The 15,079-nt window shown below is 48.5% G+C and overlaps 3 protein-coding genes across 3 annotated transcripts; all 3 read left to right on the top strand.

Moving 5' to 3' along the window:
* Positions 1-1,570: 1,570 nt before the first annotated feature.
* LOC34618340 lies at positions 1,571-5,876 on the top strand. The gene is made up of 11 exons (XM_026334026.1): positions 1,571-2,002; positions 2,105-2,243; positions 2,379-2,528; positions 2,918-3,034; positions 3,163-3,368; positions 3,497-3,532; positions 3,673-3,807; positions 4,398-4,499; positions 4,700-4,934; positions 5,081-5,240; positions 5,513-5,876. The coding sequence occupies exons 1-11, from the start codon at positions 1,571-1,573 to the stop codon at positions 5,874-5,876; spliced, it is 2,076 nt and encodes a 691-aa protein (XP_026189811.1).
* A 754-nt stretch (positions 5,877-6,630) lies between these two features.
* Positions 6,631-7,824, top strand: LOC113146505. Its single transcript, XM_026334027.1, has 2 exons — positions 6,631-6,955; positions 7,646-7,824. Exons 1-2 carry the CDS (start codon positions 6,631-6,633, stop codon positions 7,822-7,824), a joined length of 504 nt encoding a protein of 167 aa, XP_026189812.1.
* Positions 7,825-9,509: 1,685 nt separating this feature from the next.
* Positions 9,510-10,232, top strand: LOC34618339. Its single transcript, XM_022731674.1, has one exon. It carries the CDS (start codon positions 9,510-9,512, stop codon positions 10,230-10,232), a length of 723 nt encoding a protein of 240 aa, XP_022592833.1.
* Positions 10,233-15,079: the final 4,847 nt, after the last annotated feature.

The raw sequence follows: 15,079 nt of genomic DNA, 5'->3' as shown, positions 1-15,079 counted from the left end.
TCTGTGAGGTGGGTGGCATTGCTGGTCAATGGGTATTTGATTTCCCTTACACGCGATACTTGTTTTTTCCTTTTATTTGGCGGGAATGCCCACACACTAGAGCGCTCCACCGACAGCGAGGCACAGCCCTGCTTAGGCAACTTTGACCGGGTCTCATGTTTGGTGTTGGCTAGTTTCTATAGCATTCTTTTCAAGTTCTTCAGTTTACATGTAGACGCACACATTTGCTATTCTCATTTTCACGGTTTTCGTGTTTCTTCCAGCCCCCGACTTAACAACAAAGCTGGAGCTCTTCCACTGTCCTGCATGCCGCCAGACTCAACGTGCTGGTACAGAAGACAAGGGCATGTGTTTCAAAATGAGGGAAGATGTAGCGGACCGGGCCGCTCTTAAGCAGCCTCTACCACACAAGTAATATTTAACAAACCGTTATTGAGGCACCAACTAATTGGCTTGGTCGATCATATACCTTATTTGCTGCAGAGTGCTGCTAGCCCGATACTAGAAGGCGCAATGTTGTATGCGTGTGCAGTACATGCGATGTGCAACTAGCCATGAAGGCCGGAATTGCATAGACAGCATGCACCCTAGGTGTCACACTCCTCTGGTGCAGGAAACTGTGAGGAGCGAAAGCGAGATCTTTTATCTAGAAATCATTCAATAACTTTTTTCTGAGTCTCAGTGGAACATGTCCTTGCTGTGCCCTTAGATGGAGACAAATACTATTCTTCAAAAATACGACGAGCAGACAAACAATATAGACAATCGATTACTCATTCTCAGCTAAACATTATGAGTGTGATGAAACCGTTTAAGTGTAGCTCACCTTGCTACAGTGAATGCTTGGAGTGCGTGGAGGATTCCGGAGAACGCACACAAGCTGTCCTTGCCTCCTCCCGCTAGGACAAAGGGGCTAGCGGACAGGAAGGGGAGAGTGCTTTTGGAGGGACACTCAGTCACATTCTGCTAAGCTTTGCATTGGATTAGGGGCCATGTGTCGACGAAGACCTTAGCTGAAATGTTGCAGCTATATTTGGGCAACAATTCAAGCAGGTAGGAAATATTTGTGACAAGTCAATCGCCGAATTTCCTCTGTCACCGCAGATACCGCTTGGTACCTGTAGAGGAACCCGTTGTATATACAATCAGGCGAGCCATGGAACTGGCTATAGCAGTGCAATAACAACCCCACCAGTAACTGTTAGAGGTCTCAGGTGTCTTACCAATGCAAAGGAAGCTCGAGCCTATTCCTACTCTATCTTTTTAATAGGCCTAAAGCCCTTTCCACACACCCATTGTTTATGAGGGGCGCAAAACAAGTAAACGAAATGAGGCGAGGATCACAACCCAAACGGGGGGGCCCCTGGGGCTGCATGCACAGGCGCATGCACGTCAAACAATCGGGGGAGACACGATCCCGTGTAGTGTGTGTGTGTGTTTCTCTTCAGGAGAGCTCGAACTCCTTCTCTCTTTTTTTGCCGCGTATCTTTTTATTCTGCCGCTCAAGGGCCCCTTCCCCCTGGCTCCTCACAACGGGGGGCCCTCAAGTGTTCCTTTTGTGTATAACAAAATGACTCGGGGGCCCCCAGTGTCTACGCTTGCCTGGCAGCTCGCGCTGCTGAGACAGCGAGCACAGCGGGGATCCCCCTCTACTCCCATCCCTCTTCGCCGCTTGCCACGCCGGTTTGGGGAGGGGCCGTCGGCAAGCGCCTACCTGGCGCCTCCAGTGGCTTCGCTCAAACTCCGATTGGGGCCTTTGCAGGGAACCACATGGAGCAGCAGCCGATTATTTTCCACGAAAACGTCTAGCCGTGGAGGGGTCCTTACATCCCCAGCTCTGAATGCCGCAGAGACAGCGCGTGCTTTAGGGGTGCCAGACGTTGCTCTTGGTTTCCCCTCCCCCGAAGGTAGTTCCCATTCTGCTGGAGACTCGACTTCCTCTGGTACAAACGGGTCATCAAGGAAGCATAAGAGCAAAAGGAATCTGAAGCTGGCAGCAGCGGTTGCTGTTGCAACAGCTGCCACGGCAGTTGCAGCGGTGGTTACTGCCGGAGGCAACAGCTCTAGCGAAAGACCGTTTGAGCGAAAGACAGTTCCTCCGCAGCAGGTTCCCCTAGACAGAAGAGCCACAAATGCTAGTGTTGCAAGTGAAGCAGCAACTGGTGCTGAACTAGCGAATGCTGCAGGGGTGGATGATGCTTCACAAGTTGCAACACAACCACTAGCAGATGCTGAGGCAGCGAGTGAGGCAGCAGGAGAGCTCACCGCCGAAGCAGCAGGAGCAGCAGGCACCACAGAGGTAACAGCAGCTGAAGCAGCAGACGCAGAACGGGAAGCCGCAGACCTCAGGGAAAACGAAGGTCAGTCCTTCGTCAGAGATTTGCAGGCGCATCAGCAAGCGGAGGAACTTGAAGGAGAAAAAGAGCAACAAAATCATCAGGACACCGCGTTAAAAGAAGGGGAAGGTGCAGCAGGAGAGGCAGAAGATGATTCTGGCGCTCCCAAACAGGACGTCGTCGCTGCTGCGCGTAGGTCTTCTGCATCAAGTGTCATTTTTCCTTCTTCACCCTCAGTATACCTGTAGGCATTGCATGGGGACTATATTAATTCTGTTGGGCATCTTATTATCGGCAGCCGATTCTCTTGGCATTCGCTCTTTATTCTGGGGTAGCATAGCACGCTGCCCGCTTGCTTGCGCGCTTGCACGGAGGCGACCTGGCTGCCCTGATTCTAGTGGCATGCGTGGCTGCGTTGTTCTGTAACTTTTCATCTTTGCATCTTTGCACTATTGCCTACTGTGGCGGGCCGTGTTTGAGTGCGCGTGCGTGCAGCCCAGTGCTCCCTGCCAGCCGCCTCAGACTGGGAGGCATTTTCAAAGGAGGAGTCCAACAGACTCTGTAAGCTCTCCCCGGAAGAGCTGTGTATGCATGCATTGCAGCAGGCGGAGCGGCTGGAGGACCTTCATCGAGAAGTGGAGGCGGCAGAAACAAAGAACAAACAGCTGCAACACCTCGCAGATCAGCAAGTCGCACAGGTATTGACCGTCTCTCCCCTATTCCCGTTATTTGCCGTGTGGAATGGCTGATTGGTAGAGAGGATATTTGGCTGTCTATCGTAAACGAACAGACGCGAAAGGAGCTTGAAGGTCTCCAAGTTGTGCAGCAAGCTTTACACCTGCCTACAATTCTAGAGGGGTCTCTGTTCTGCAGTATGTCTGTGAGGTTATGTGCTTTTGGATCCATGTTGGTTGGTGTCCTGTATTCCATTTCTATGAAAAAAATGCACGTGAGCACGTGTGGATCTCGGCTTGTGGTGAATCGCAGTTTACCGTAGATACAGTTGCCGTTCTATGGTCGCCATGTTGGGAAGCGTGACCCCACAAGCATTCGTGTATGCATGCACGAGAGGAAGTCTGTTTTGGGATGTGCATGACAGCTGAAGTACAACAGGGAATCTTCTCGGAGTTTTTTAGCTGCGGCTTGTGGCATCTTTGCAGCTTCGGCGAGACGCGAAGGAGGCTTTTGCAGCCCAGGTGACATGGGTGTTCGGGCTTGCACGTCCCTCACTACGTATGCAACCCCTTGGTGGCATGACATCTCCAGAAGTTGAAGCTGCTGTACATCGTACAACGCTATAAGGTTTGACGGTTTGGTGTGCTCACAATGTTTCTAGGCGGAGGCAGCGTTATCAGTGGTGGAGGCGAGGACGTGGGAACTATTTGAAATGCAAGACGAAATGCAGGACTGGCTGTCCACAAATGAAGAGAAAATGCATGCAGTTGAGTCGCAAGTAGAGGAGCTGCAGCAGGTACAAACGTTGAACTCCAAGCTACACACGATGGCATGCACGATGACATACGAGTGTCGAACACTGTTAAACCCCAACCGTTCTCCGCAGCCCTGTAGGCCGTTCTCGTAGCAGCTTTAGCGTATTGTCTAAGGGTGTAAAGTCTACTGCTGGTGGCTTGTGGCTTGTTCCAGGAGTTTGGCTCGTTGCTGTGGCGCATGAATACCGCTGTTAGTGCGAGCCGAATCGGCGTTGCTTTGTCATCTGTGGACTCGGCGATTTTCCGCCGTGTGCCGATTGGAGCTGCCGTCCGTGAGCTGTGGAAGGTATGTATATTCAACTCGATGGCAATCCTGCTGTCCTCTACCACATCGGTCATTTTTTGTTTCCGTAGTTGCCCCTTGTAGGTCGTTTTTGCTGGAGGTATTAGTGAGAGAGACACGCAGGAGCCCCCGAGTCGGTCTCTCAACATGAGCTTCCAGGCGAGAGTACGCCCAAATGAGTACGCTGCCTTGTACAGGCAACAGAAAAGCGCGCTGCTACTGCCCATTTCACAGTCTTTAATCCTTTGCCCTTCCAAGCTCTTTCGTGTTTGCCTTGTGTATTTACAGGCTGGAGAGGAAGACCCCGTAGTTGCTGCCGCCGTTAAACCTCTTCTGCCCCTTCTACCCGTCTTGGACAGTGATCCCGTAGAGACGGCCTATTCAGCATTTGTACGCTAAGTTTCTGTGTTTCTGCCGGTTTTCGCATCTCCTTTCAGTTTCTAAAAGCCCTGCATGTCACAAACTCTTCGTTTTGTGCATACGAGCAACGTATTGTGCAGCAAAAGTTTAGCCGTTCCCCTTCAGTATTTGTGCATTCAATTTATTCATTCGGTATCTTAATTATCGCAACTCGCTTATTTTTTTCTCAGGAACAGCTAAACAAGGCTGTGCACTGCAGCGCGCGTGCTGCGTTCGTCCCTGAGGATTCGGGAGTTCTTATGCACCTCTTGGGGTTTTTTCTGGGCTCCTTGTATTCCGTAATGCCATTACCACTCTATGACCCTCCCTCCTGTGATACCCAAGACAATGTTAAACTAACTGCAAGTGGAGTTCTCCATCAGAACCTCGCATGGCTTTCACAGGCACGCATACACGCAGACAAAGGTAAGGCCCCAACGCTGGTACTTCATAGAATTTTGCTGCGGCTTGTAAGCTGAGTCTCTTATACCGCTGCTTGTGGTGCAGGCCACTAGCGCATGCACTTATGTTAGCGTTCCTTGGCAAGTCGTTGTGTGTTTTATTTTTTGCAGCTGACCTATTGTGTGCCGTACAGTGTCTCGACAGACTGCGGGGCCTAGCACGGCAGGAGTCAGAGGACGTAGCCAAAAGAATAAAAACGGCTCTTCTTGTACATCAGGTTGTCGATACAGTCCGGGCCCGCCTCTACTGTATGAATAGCCAGATCACCTCGTAAACCCTACTCTAAGCTCAAAACACTTACGCCTCATATCTTGCTACCATGTGTGTGACATCCACCTGTAGTAGACGAGTTGTTCATTGTCCCCGGTACCGCCGTGTGTGACGTCCCCCTGTGGTAGACAAGTTGTTTATAGTCCCCACTATTTTAACCCAAAGCCTTCTATTTGCACCCAACTCATCACATCCAATGCGTCACATGGAATCTGTACCGGGACAAATTTATGCGTACTTCCATTTGACTCTTTTCTGTAATATCTTGTTAGAGACCCTGTGAGGCCGTCAGAGATCCCACCAAGTGCATTCAGGAGAATTTTCGGCTTTTTGCTCAGTGGGCACAGCTTGCATGGGCCTTGTTTTGGCAAGGCAATGGTTTGGAAGACATTTCTTGTGGGTAAAGTAGGATGTGCTGGATCAGCGGAATGTGTAGAAATGCTAATTAGCTCACGCGGAGTAGTGAGGTTAGGGGACCACGGGGCGCTTGTAACAGCCTGGGGTGCGCCTTCACTGCAGAAGGGGGTTCAAGAGCACCAGAGCGGACCATTGGAAGGGGGCAGAGGTAATTTTCCAGAAGAACAAGTCGATCGCAGCATGAATCAAGAAGTGTATCACGGAGAAAAACAGTGGTAACGGGTTTTGAAAACATCCAAACCGGTTTTGAGTATCGAGTTAGAGAAGAAACACCTAAAATAAGGGGAAAGAGCTATGGCAAAAGAAGGGTTCTAAGCCTATGAGAGGACCGCTGTGCATGCAATTCCGTGTATAATTTACACGCTTGCAGATTCACATAGCAGGCAGAGATTGGACTATGGTGGCCCTTAGACGTAATTAAAAATTGCCATAATTTTTCTGATGCAAAAAGTTAGGCATGGGACGCAGATAGCTAAAAGTAGCTAGTATCTTCGGGGCACCGGAGAAGACAGCGCAGCCGCCATATTGCCTCCCAAAGCCTCGTTATTGTGACTGGGCCGCGCTTTTTGTTTCATTTGAAGCGAAATTCTGTTTATCTGGAATCTAGAGCAAATTCTTGAGTATTTGTTGCATAGTTGGGTTGTGCTTTTACAAGTGGAGGCTTTCGAATGGCATGCGACCGACGAGCCTACACCGGCACCGCTCCACTGGACTGGCGCCTCCGACATCGGAAAGGGGTCTCTGTCTTTTTCTACTTACTTTGAAGTGACCGAATTGATATTATACTTAGTCTCTTTAATTTATCTGTGAAATAATTGCTCTTTTATATTTTGGTTCCGCGACTTTGGTCGTGCCAGGGCCCCTTGTACCCTTCAACCTCAAGGCAAAGCACTGTAATCTATATCATCATCAGTTTAACTCGTTACCTCTCAGCTGACAAATCGTTTATACTCTTGAAAGGAACCTTGATATAATGCTGCAAGCCAATAAGGCGCACGTAATCGCAGGCCTAGCCCGTCAGAATCTTCATTTGAGGCAGTTAGAGCTGCAGTATTGGACGGAGGTTTTGAAGAAGTTCGGCACTTTGGCGGCCTTCCTTGGCGGTTTTGCCTCATCTGTAATGCAGCTGCAGACTGACATACCCAAGGGTCCCCAAGGCTTCCATCTCATTTTTTCCCTCACTGCAGCGGGTGCCATGGGACTTAATTTCTTAGTCTTGGCGATCTGTACAACCTGCACGGTCTGGGGGCCTGGAAAGGCGCTTATCGGTCAGGGAGATGAGTCATACAGAGTTGTAAGTGAAGCAATAGGAGAAAAAACCAGGGAGGGAAAGATGGAAAGTAATACACAGGAAGTTAGATAGAGTAAAGGACAGGGTAGACGAAGCTATCATATGCGTGCAACCCGATCCCTCGAGAAAACTTGCCTTTGCCTCTTCCCATCTCCGTTTGCTTTTCTGATGTGAGATATGCTCACGTGCGAAACTTAGCGCGTGTGGACTGCATGCAACCAGAAAACAAGGGAATTAGGTGATGAGCTAGTTTACGCAGCAGGTGGAGTTGCAACGTGATAATTATTTGCCATCCTCGGTACATCTTAGTCATGACATGACAATCTGTGGGATCTGCAATTATTTACCTTCCCTTTAATTGTATGCTTCAGCGTATTCGGCATTTTGCCGTTTTATATATTTCTTGCACCTTGTGCTGGCTCCTGATAGCGTATTCTTGGGCCACTGGGTCGCATCTGTACAGTTGCCGTAAGCTTACGAATGTGGAAGGTTTTAGGTCCGCTCGTGATTGCGTGCTATCCGGCCGTTGCTGCTTTGCTGACCTCTCAGGTGATCGGAGTAATGGAAAAGGCTTACCATCGGTCGGTGGTATTCTTCCGCATGGGAACCCTATGCTACTTCTTTGCGACTGTCTTTGCATCCCTTTGCCTCTTCTCCTTCCTAGGAGCAATGTTGTTATCCCTAGTGCTTTCCCTAGTTTTCTTCTGCCTTTTAAAACATGTTATGGCCTTGAAGGAAAAGTTTGTCCCTCAGAAGTTTAGCTCGGGGCAGCTCGAGGGGAATCCCATTCGGAATATTGGCGTTGTAATGACCAGAGAGGCCGACGCTAGGCTCTCTGGCCTCTGCATTGATCCAGCATTTGGGGCCAGGATTTAGCGCGAGAACACCACCAGGGACGTCCGCTTCAGAAGCAAAAAAATGTGGCTAGCTCTTTTCAAGTGGCAAGAGGGGGGCATTCAGCTGCTCAGAATCGTGGACACATTGAAGGGCGATAACGAGACTGACAGAATAAAAGAACCAAAACGACTTAAAGGGCGAAAACGCAAAGAGCTTAGAAACTACAGAAAGAGCAAGACGAAGATTTGAGAGGGAGGACAGACGGGTAGGAGGGATGAGGCTGCGGGTGTTTGTGCCAAGGAAACGTACCTAAGGCAATTCTAAACCTCAACTGCTCTCTATTACCATGTAGAGCATTGCAAATTTCCAGGAGTAACTGTGCATTGTATTATAGGGTAAGGTTTTTTGAATACAATACAACGCCGAGCAGCTGGATCCTCCGATGGGCAGGTGTCTTTGAGACGGATCGATTTGCAAAGAAGGGACACAGCAGAGAGTAGCTCTGCTGCTAGCGTGCGACCGTATACGCATGAAATAAATTTTCCCCAAAACTAACAAAGGCTGGCATTTAATCTAACCACGAACTTCTCTTGCTCCACACAACCGTGAACCACAAGCAATTCTGTAGATACAACCACCGAGGCCTCTAGTGTTTCGCATGTCTGCTTGATGGGAGTGTCATACGGGAGATCTAGGGAAAGTGAAGTTAGAGGGGCGGCCTACTCTTGACTTTTAAATGCACTTTTGCCCAAAGTTATGAATAAAAGTCTCTCACAGCGTCTCATGTGTACGGCACGCTTCACGGGGAATACCTAACTGTCGAGCATAGGACCCAGAGCAGTCTGCACTACTATTGCACTGACCTCCCCTGCCATCCGTAACCCCCAAAAGTACCTCTGCATTAATGATTTCTTCTTCCAGAGACAGGGGATCATTGGGAAATTTATTGTTACTGGTAGAGGATCGTTGGGGCTGGGTTGTACTACCGAAATTGGTGCTCGGCTGTTGTACTGCGGACGTGCAAGCTATAACAGCGAGAGCAAGATTGGTAAAGGAAGACATTCTGAATGGGTGATGTGGTTTCTGTCTTTTGCATCCACCACTGAAGATGAACCACCAATGGCACAACACACAACATCCATGCAACATCTACTTGAGTAACGTCATCTGGGGTGTCCTGCATTTGTCGTTACATCGAAGCATCTCATTCATCCTTGCTCTCCGCTTCCTTATATACTTCGGGGCTGACGCACAGAAGGAGGAGAGCCGACCCAAACAATAGCAAGTCGCCTTTCATTGTACTCTGTAGTTACGATATCCCCGCAAAAGGTTTAGGAGGAAGTCCCCTATTAATGTACCTAATAATAATCCAAGCCTTAACATTAGCAAAGAGCATTGAATGCATAATTTGCGGGAAGTCCTTCTCGGAAACAACGTAAAAGCTGAGCAATAGGTTTTAAATCGCTGACGGGCGAGGGCACCTGGTGACCCAAAATTATGGACTTTGGGGCTGTATGTCTACTTTCTGGCGTGCCATTTTGCTCATTTTGGTAATAACAGTCATTTAAAGTCAGTGGATATGACGGTTTTGTTTAATAGATTAGTTTCATTCGAAAGTGACCCGTGCTGTTCTCTCGCCCCCAACGAGCTGACACCAACGCACGGACGGCGTTGCTCTCCTGGATGCTTCAATATCAGAAACCTACGCCTCTTTCCGACGCAGAATGAATTTCTTTGAGACAAGCTACGGAGTTTTTTTCGGTTCCAACAATACTGTCCTATCATCCTCACCTCCGAAACCCTGTGCCAATTTTTGCAGAGAAGCCGTAACAAGGGGACCCCTGTGGGGGTTCAGCGACCACCCCCCCGCTGGTCTCCCAGGGCCCCAGTGGCTGGCAAGCGATGCAGCGTCCGTGGTGAAAGGGAGCGCAGGGTCGTCAAGGGGACCCCTCACAACCTATGGTGAGTCGTATCAAATTCGCAGTAAAAGCAGCGGTATGGTGCACCATGCCCACGGGGCGCATGCGCAAACACAAGAAGTAGAGGTAGAACAAGAGGAGAAACATATAGAATCCGGAGCCCCGGAACAGGTAGACAAGAATGAATACTTCCCCTACAGCATTAAGCACGGTGAAACAGCCATATCCACAGCAGACAAGTCCATTCATGAGAGCAAGAGAAGCATAGGCAGAAGACAGGATACGCTTTCGTGGCTCAGCAACAAAGGAGATCACAGTATGGGTACCGCTGCCTTTATGACCTCTTCACAAGCCATCGGGAGGGTTCCTGAGGGGCTCAACACAATCAACCAATTGTTCGCATCCCAAAAAGGAGAAAGAACGCAGGGACTAGAGGGGAGAAGGAAAGACCCTGCAGGTATCGACTCCCTAAAGGACAGTCTTTGGTTTTACCCCCCAAAACTCGCCGCCTACAGCAACTTTAAGTAAATAGCAAAATGAGGGCAACATTGACTTGCATATTCCGCAGGAGTGTGAATGTAGACAGCAAAAGCACTGCACCTGCAATTTACGGCACATCTATGTAGCAACACCGCAAAAACATCCAAGAGCTCTAAAAGCTTTCTTCCTGCAGCGCATATTAGTACAGACGACGGAACTGACGCGTCATTATATCTTAGTGTACAATCAACAGCAAGGTGACTGTGCGTTACAGTTTATTCAGCATAATGCGGGATGCTGGAGTTGCATTTTCAAGTGCTGCAAGCACTCTTTTCTTTCCTAAATTAGCCAGTCGATTTCCTTTCTCAATTCGTATAAGGGAATAAAAACAGTGGGAGGCTTACAATAATGGAGCCAATGTAAGCCAGCTGCTCTGCTGAGGCTAGCTGCTCGGCGGATTCTCTGGCTTCTGGTTCAGGATGAAAGGCTATAGGGGTAGGCCAAGGCAGGTAAAATGTCCCAAGCTGCTATCCTTTTACGAGCCAGACAGTTTTTGGATCTAGGCATAGTCCAGATTCCGTAAACAATGACTCTCTGAGGAAAGCAGCCACGTTTCCTTGCTGTAAGAAGCAATGAAGAAAAAAGCTTGTGGCGTGTCCAATTTAATATTATGAAGGCCCAAGCTGCCTTGAACTGGAGATATTCTTTTCTCACAAATAATTCATGTACGCCAAGCAGATTAGGCCACTGCCACCGAGAGGGTCTTTTCCTAGTCCCCGATAAACCAACTGTAGAGGGTGAAGCTAATTTTAAGAGCTGTTTTGTACACGAACGATATTCATTAAGAACAAAAAACGCAATATCTGATTTGGCTTATTGTATATGATATTGGTTGCAGAGCAGCGTTAGCTTGATAGAACAAGACGCAAAGTCTGTGCGCAAGATATTGAATGGAACTAGCTGTAAGATGCCCTGAGTGTACAACTTCACCTAAGGTCTCACTGGCCCAAAACTTCACTTCGGATTCAATATAAGTGTAACAGAAAGGTATTGAATGTTTTTCCAAAGAATACTCGCCTTTCCCTACCCCTTCTCCCAGGGCTCCTGGCAAGAGGAAAGAGGGACAGCTAGGGTGCGCGTTGCTGTAACCTCTAAGGACCACAGTTATACACAGCTAGCTGCACAAACCATCCAACGCATATGCACTTTGCATTTTGTATCCTGATCTCGGTCGAACATGCTATGGTTTAAATAAAGCTTGCCAATAGATAAAGCAAGGATTCAATTCTTTTCTGAACTTTTACCTCTACTAACTAGTTTTGTATGGAGTGAGTATTTGTACCTTAACACGCTAAGTAGAGTGCTTAGACGCAGTGACAACGAGCACCATAGCTGTCACTCTCAGTCTATCTGGTAACTCTGGAGGCGCAGGCACGCTAGGGAGGGAGCTCTGCTGTAGATTCACTTAGCAAAGCCCTATAAAGTTTGGATTGAGTCTTAGGGGAAGCATTTTCCTAGATTCGCGTTAGTTGTGGCGCCACAGTTGGTTGCACATCATGGCTCGATTTAGCTGTTCCCCGCTCATCCACTGGCTGTGGATGCAGTAAGATTTTGGGCTCCCCAATTTTAAGATGTTCGATTTGCATAAAGTTACTCGATAGCTCATTCACCTGACCTCGTTAGCAGCAGTGTGAAAAAAGTCCTTCTGGCATTGTTAAATGACGGTAGCACAACGCCTAGAGGCAGAGGCCGGCCCGCGAGCTGGTGAGAACATAGTAGCTCCGCAGCTGTGAAAAGGCATGATTTGTAATCCAATTGAAGTGTATGAGCGCGGTGATCAGGCTATGTGGACTAGAAAAGAGTGAAGGCCACACGGACAGACAGAACAAGAAGAGTTCATCGGTCGGTTGGAGATGTACCTCGCCCTGCACTCCTATTCAAATAGAAGCAAATACTCCTTGACCCACGTCAATTGATAATAAAAGCACATAAGTGGTGGCCTTGTTAATGCAGAACTTGTTCAATTGGAATTACTACATTTCAAGCATTCCTACATGCGCAAACTGATTGGTTCACGCCAATATAAGCTCACCAGCAGGGCTTGGGGGGATTGAAAAGGTGAAGCAACAAAAATTATTAATACACTGCTCTATCAAACAGTACAAAACTTTCGTTCCTGAGAACAACATAGTAGACGATCCGCTGTTTGGGCAGCGGTTCGTCTCAGATCTACCCGAAGTGGCACTTTGGGTGACTGCAGGACAAAGCGCAACCTGGCGATCAAAAGGCCAGCATGTGGGGCTTCCAAAAACTAGAAACAACTTTAGATATCGAAATCAAATGAGCACAACTACTGCACCATTCGTTAAAAGGCAAGACTTCAGCTGGTATTTAGGGCCTATGGGTGTAGGGGTTGTAACAACCGACCTCAGCCTACAGTATAGGGTAGACAAAAAATGCAAGCCAGGGAAGACCCGAACAACTTAGCAGCCCCAAGCAGCTCTCCAAGAGCGCATGTTTTTCTACTGTCACGAATTGTGTCACATAATTTGGAACTGCAAGAGCACGCGATAAGCCAGTGACTTGAGCAACATGAGCGGAGCAGCGCAAGCAGGCTAACTGACGAGGCTAGGGCACTTACACACCACTCCAAATTGGAATGGCTCCATTAATTATGGAACGAGACATTGACGTTAGGCCTGCATACCCCGACTTCACCCCAAATACGCCGTCAATGACCCACTGGAAGACACGCGTGTGGCCAGAGCTACGTGCTGTGGAGATTGGAGTGCCAGGAAGCGCTAGTGTGGAGTACCTCCTAGTCTCATTAGCAAACCTCGATCTCTCTATGATGAGGTAACACCTCAAGAAGGTGAGACAGGGCCCCTATGAGAGCAACCCAACAGAGTAGGAAGAGAAGATGCTTCCGAGAATGCACCCTATCTGACTGGCTCTGCAACCAATTCGTTTGTAGTGGATTCGCACGTTGACTAAAATAATATCAAGAGTCACAAATTTCAAGCATGGGTTCGTGGATGGGCTATTCAACAACGAGCTGCTATCAGGCTGGCAATCTGCTAATAGTCCAGCTCAAGTATTAAACTAATCCCCGGGTTGGCTCCGAGCTGTGTTCCGCCGTTTCAGAAGTTTTCACAGCACAAGGAAAAAATTAAGTGACATTCGAGCGACTCGTTGGAAGAGGCAAAGTGAAAGAGTCAACCACCAATTTCAGCATAACAGAGCTTTGGTGCAGCGAAAATGACGGAAGATGGTTCATGTACGCCAAATTAAAGCTGTCAACAAGAAATCTCAGGCAAAAGCTCCCGATGCTGGCGAACTACTTGACATACCTTCAGCATATACAGGCTACTCGACTTTCAACGTTACGAAGGCCTTTTATACTAAATCCCCATGCACGCACATGGAAAACACAAATGGTGTTCCACACGTGCAGTCGTAAGCTGAAGTATATCTTCATGCCGTTTGAACATGTTGATGCATCAGCTGTGGGGGAGTGGCAAGTGATCGGAGCTTTTATGGGCCTATCAAGCAGGATTGATTGGATGTCTACATGCACGATGTTTTTGTGTTCAGCAGAAACATGCAAGAACACCGACAGCACCAACGGCGTACTCTACAGCTGTCTCTGGTAAAGCCCAGTATGCGAAGGCGCGCATGCGTTCGTTTTCCCCTATACCAATTGCGGTTCTGGGATCTTGTGTTTTAGGTGCGGGAATTGAGCCATTTTCGCCCAATATTGAGCTGACCCCGACATGGCTTGTACGTATCCGCAAGGAGGCTGCAAAGTATGTTGGGATGGTATCCTCCTACTGACATTCCTGGAACTGTTTAGCTCACTGCTTTTTGACGGACTGACTGAACTAACTGCAGTCTGTGGCCTCAACAGAGGAAGCAAACGTTGTAACAAGGATACCTACCAGCAGGGTTGCGACTCTTCCGGTACTCGCATTACTCTACTCAGCACCATTTATTACCACCAGTCAGTGCTAGTAATGCAGTGGCGGGTGCTATTCTCTGCCAACACACTAGGTACTCTCCGAAACACCCGACTAGTACTTGCTATTCGCATCGCTTCACCGTCCCTGACGAGAAATATCCAGTGCGGGATAGAAAACGAACTCTATGCGGCGTGGTGGGGCATAAAAGTGCGCCGGCATTCTTTACGTGGGCGTCATTTTACTGTTTAAACCAACCGTTGTTCTTTAACGTATCCCACCTAAGGATTCTAGACTTCGATAATCCTTCAGTTGTTTGCTGACTTGAGTGCCTTCTCAGTCCGATTTTGCAGCGAAGTACATTGAAGGCAGCATTAGCGCAGTCGCCAGAGCGCACTCGCCACGCCCCACCGAATCCTTATTGTGCAACGCAGTCGCTCTTGTGTGTGTCGAATGACGGGATTCTATAGAAAATGCGTGAGTCATGTGCATTCGACATCCATGCATCCACCATCATGGCCAGTATCCGGAATGGCGAGCGAGTAATGCCCTGCGACGCTCAGGATGGCTTGCTGTGGGTCAAACCAAATCGGTGATTCTATTGCTTGTACACTCCCACTTTGTTCCGCCGTCCTGTTTTGCGCATAGCAGATGACCATCCAGTTTCAGGCCAACGTGGCACTCATACTCAGGTGTAAAGGATTTCCATAAACTCTGTTGACGTGAGATGTCTCCCACGTAAGAGATGTCACACCCAATTTTCAGCAACTGCAGCTACTAGCAGTTTCTTGATAGGGCCTTTGCAAAGTCTCAACGCTCATCAAAGAATATGAACTGATCTGATTATAAAAGTTGTTGTTGGAGATCTGGATGTCAAGAATTTGGGTAGCGCCTACCTCGTTACAAATACTCAGTAAAGATGGCATCATGATTGTGTTC

The sequence above is a fragment of the Cyclospora cayetanensis genome, unplaced genomic scaffold (assembly GCF_002999335.1).
Source record: "Cyclospora cayetanensis isolate NF1_C8 unplaced genomic scaffold, CcayRef3 CcayRef3_contig_342, whole genome shotgun sequence".
Lineage (NCBI taxonomy): Eukaryota > Apicomplexa > Conoidasida > Eucoccidiorida > Eimeriidae > Cyclospora > Cyclospora cayetanensis.
This window is presented reverse-complemented; position numbering and strand designations above follow the sequence as displayed.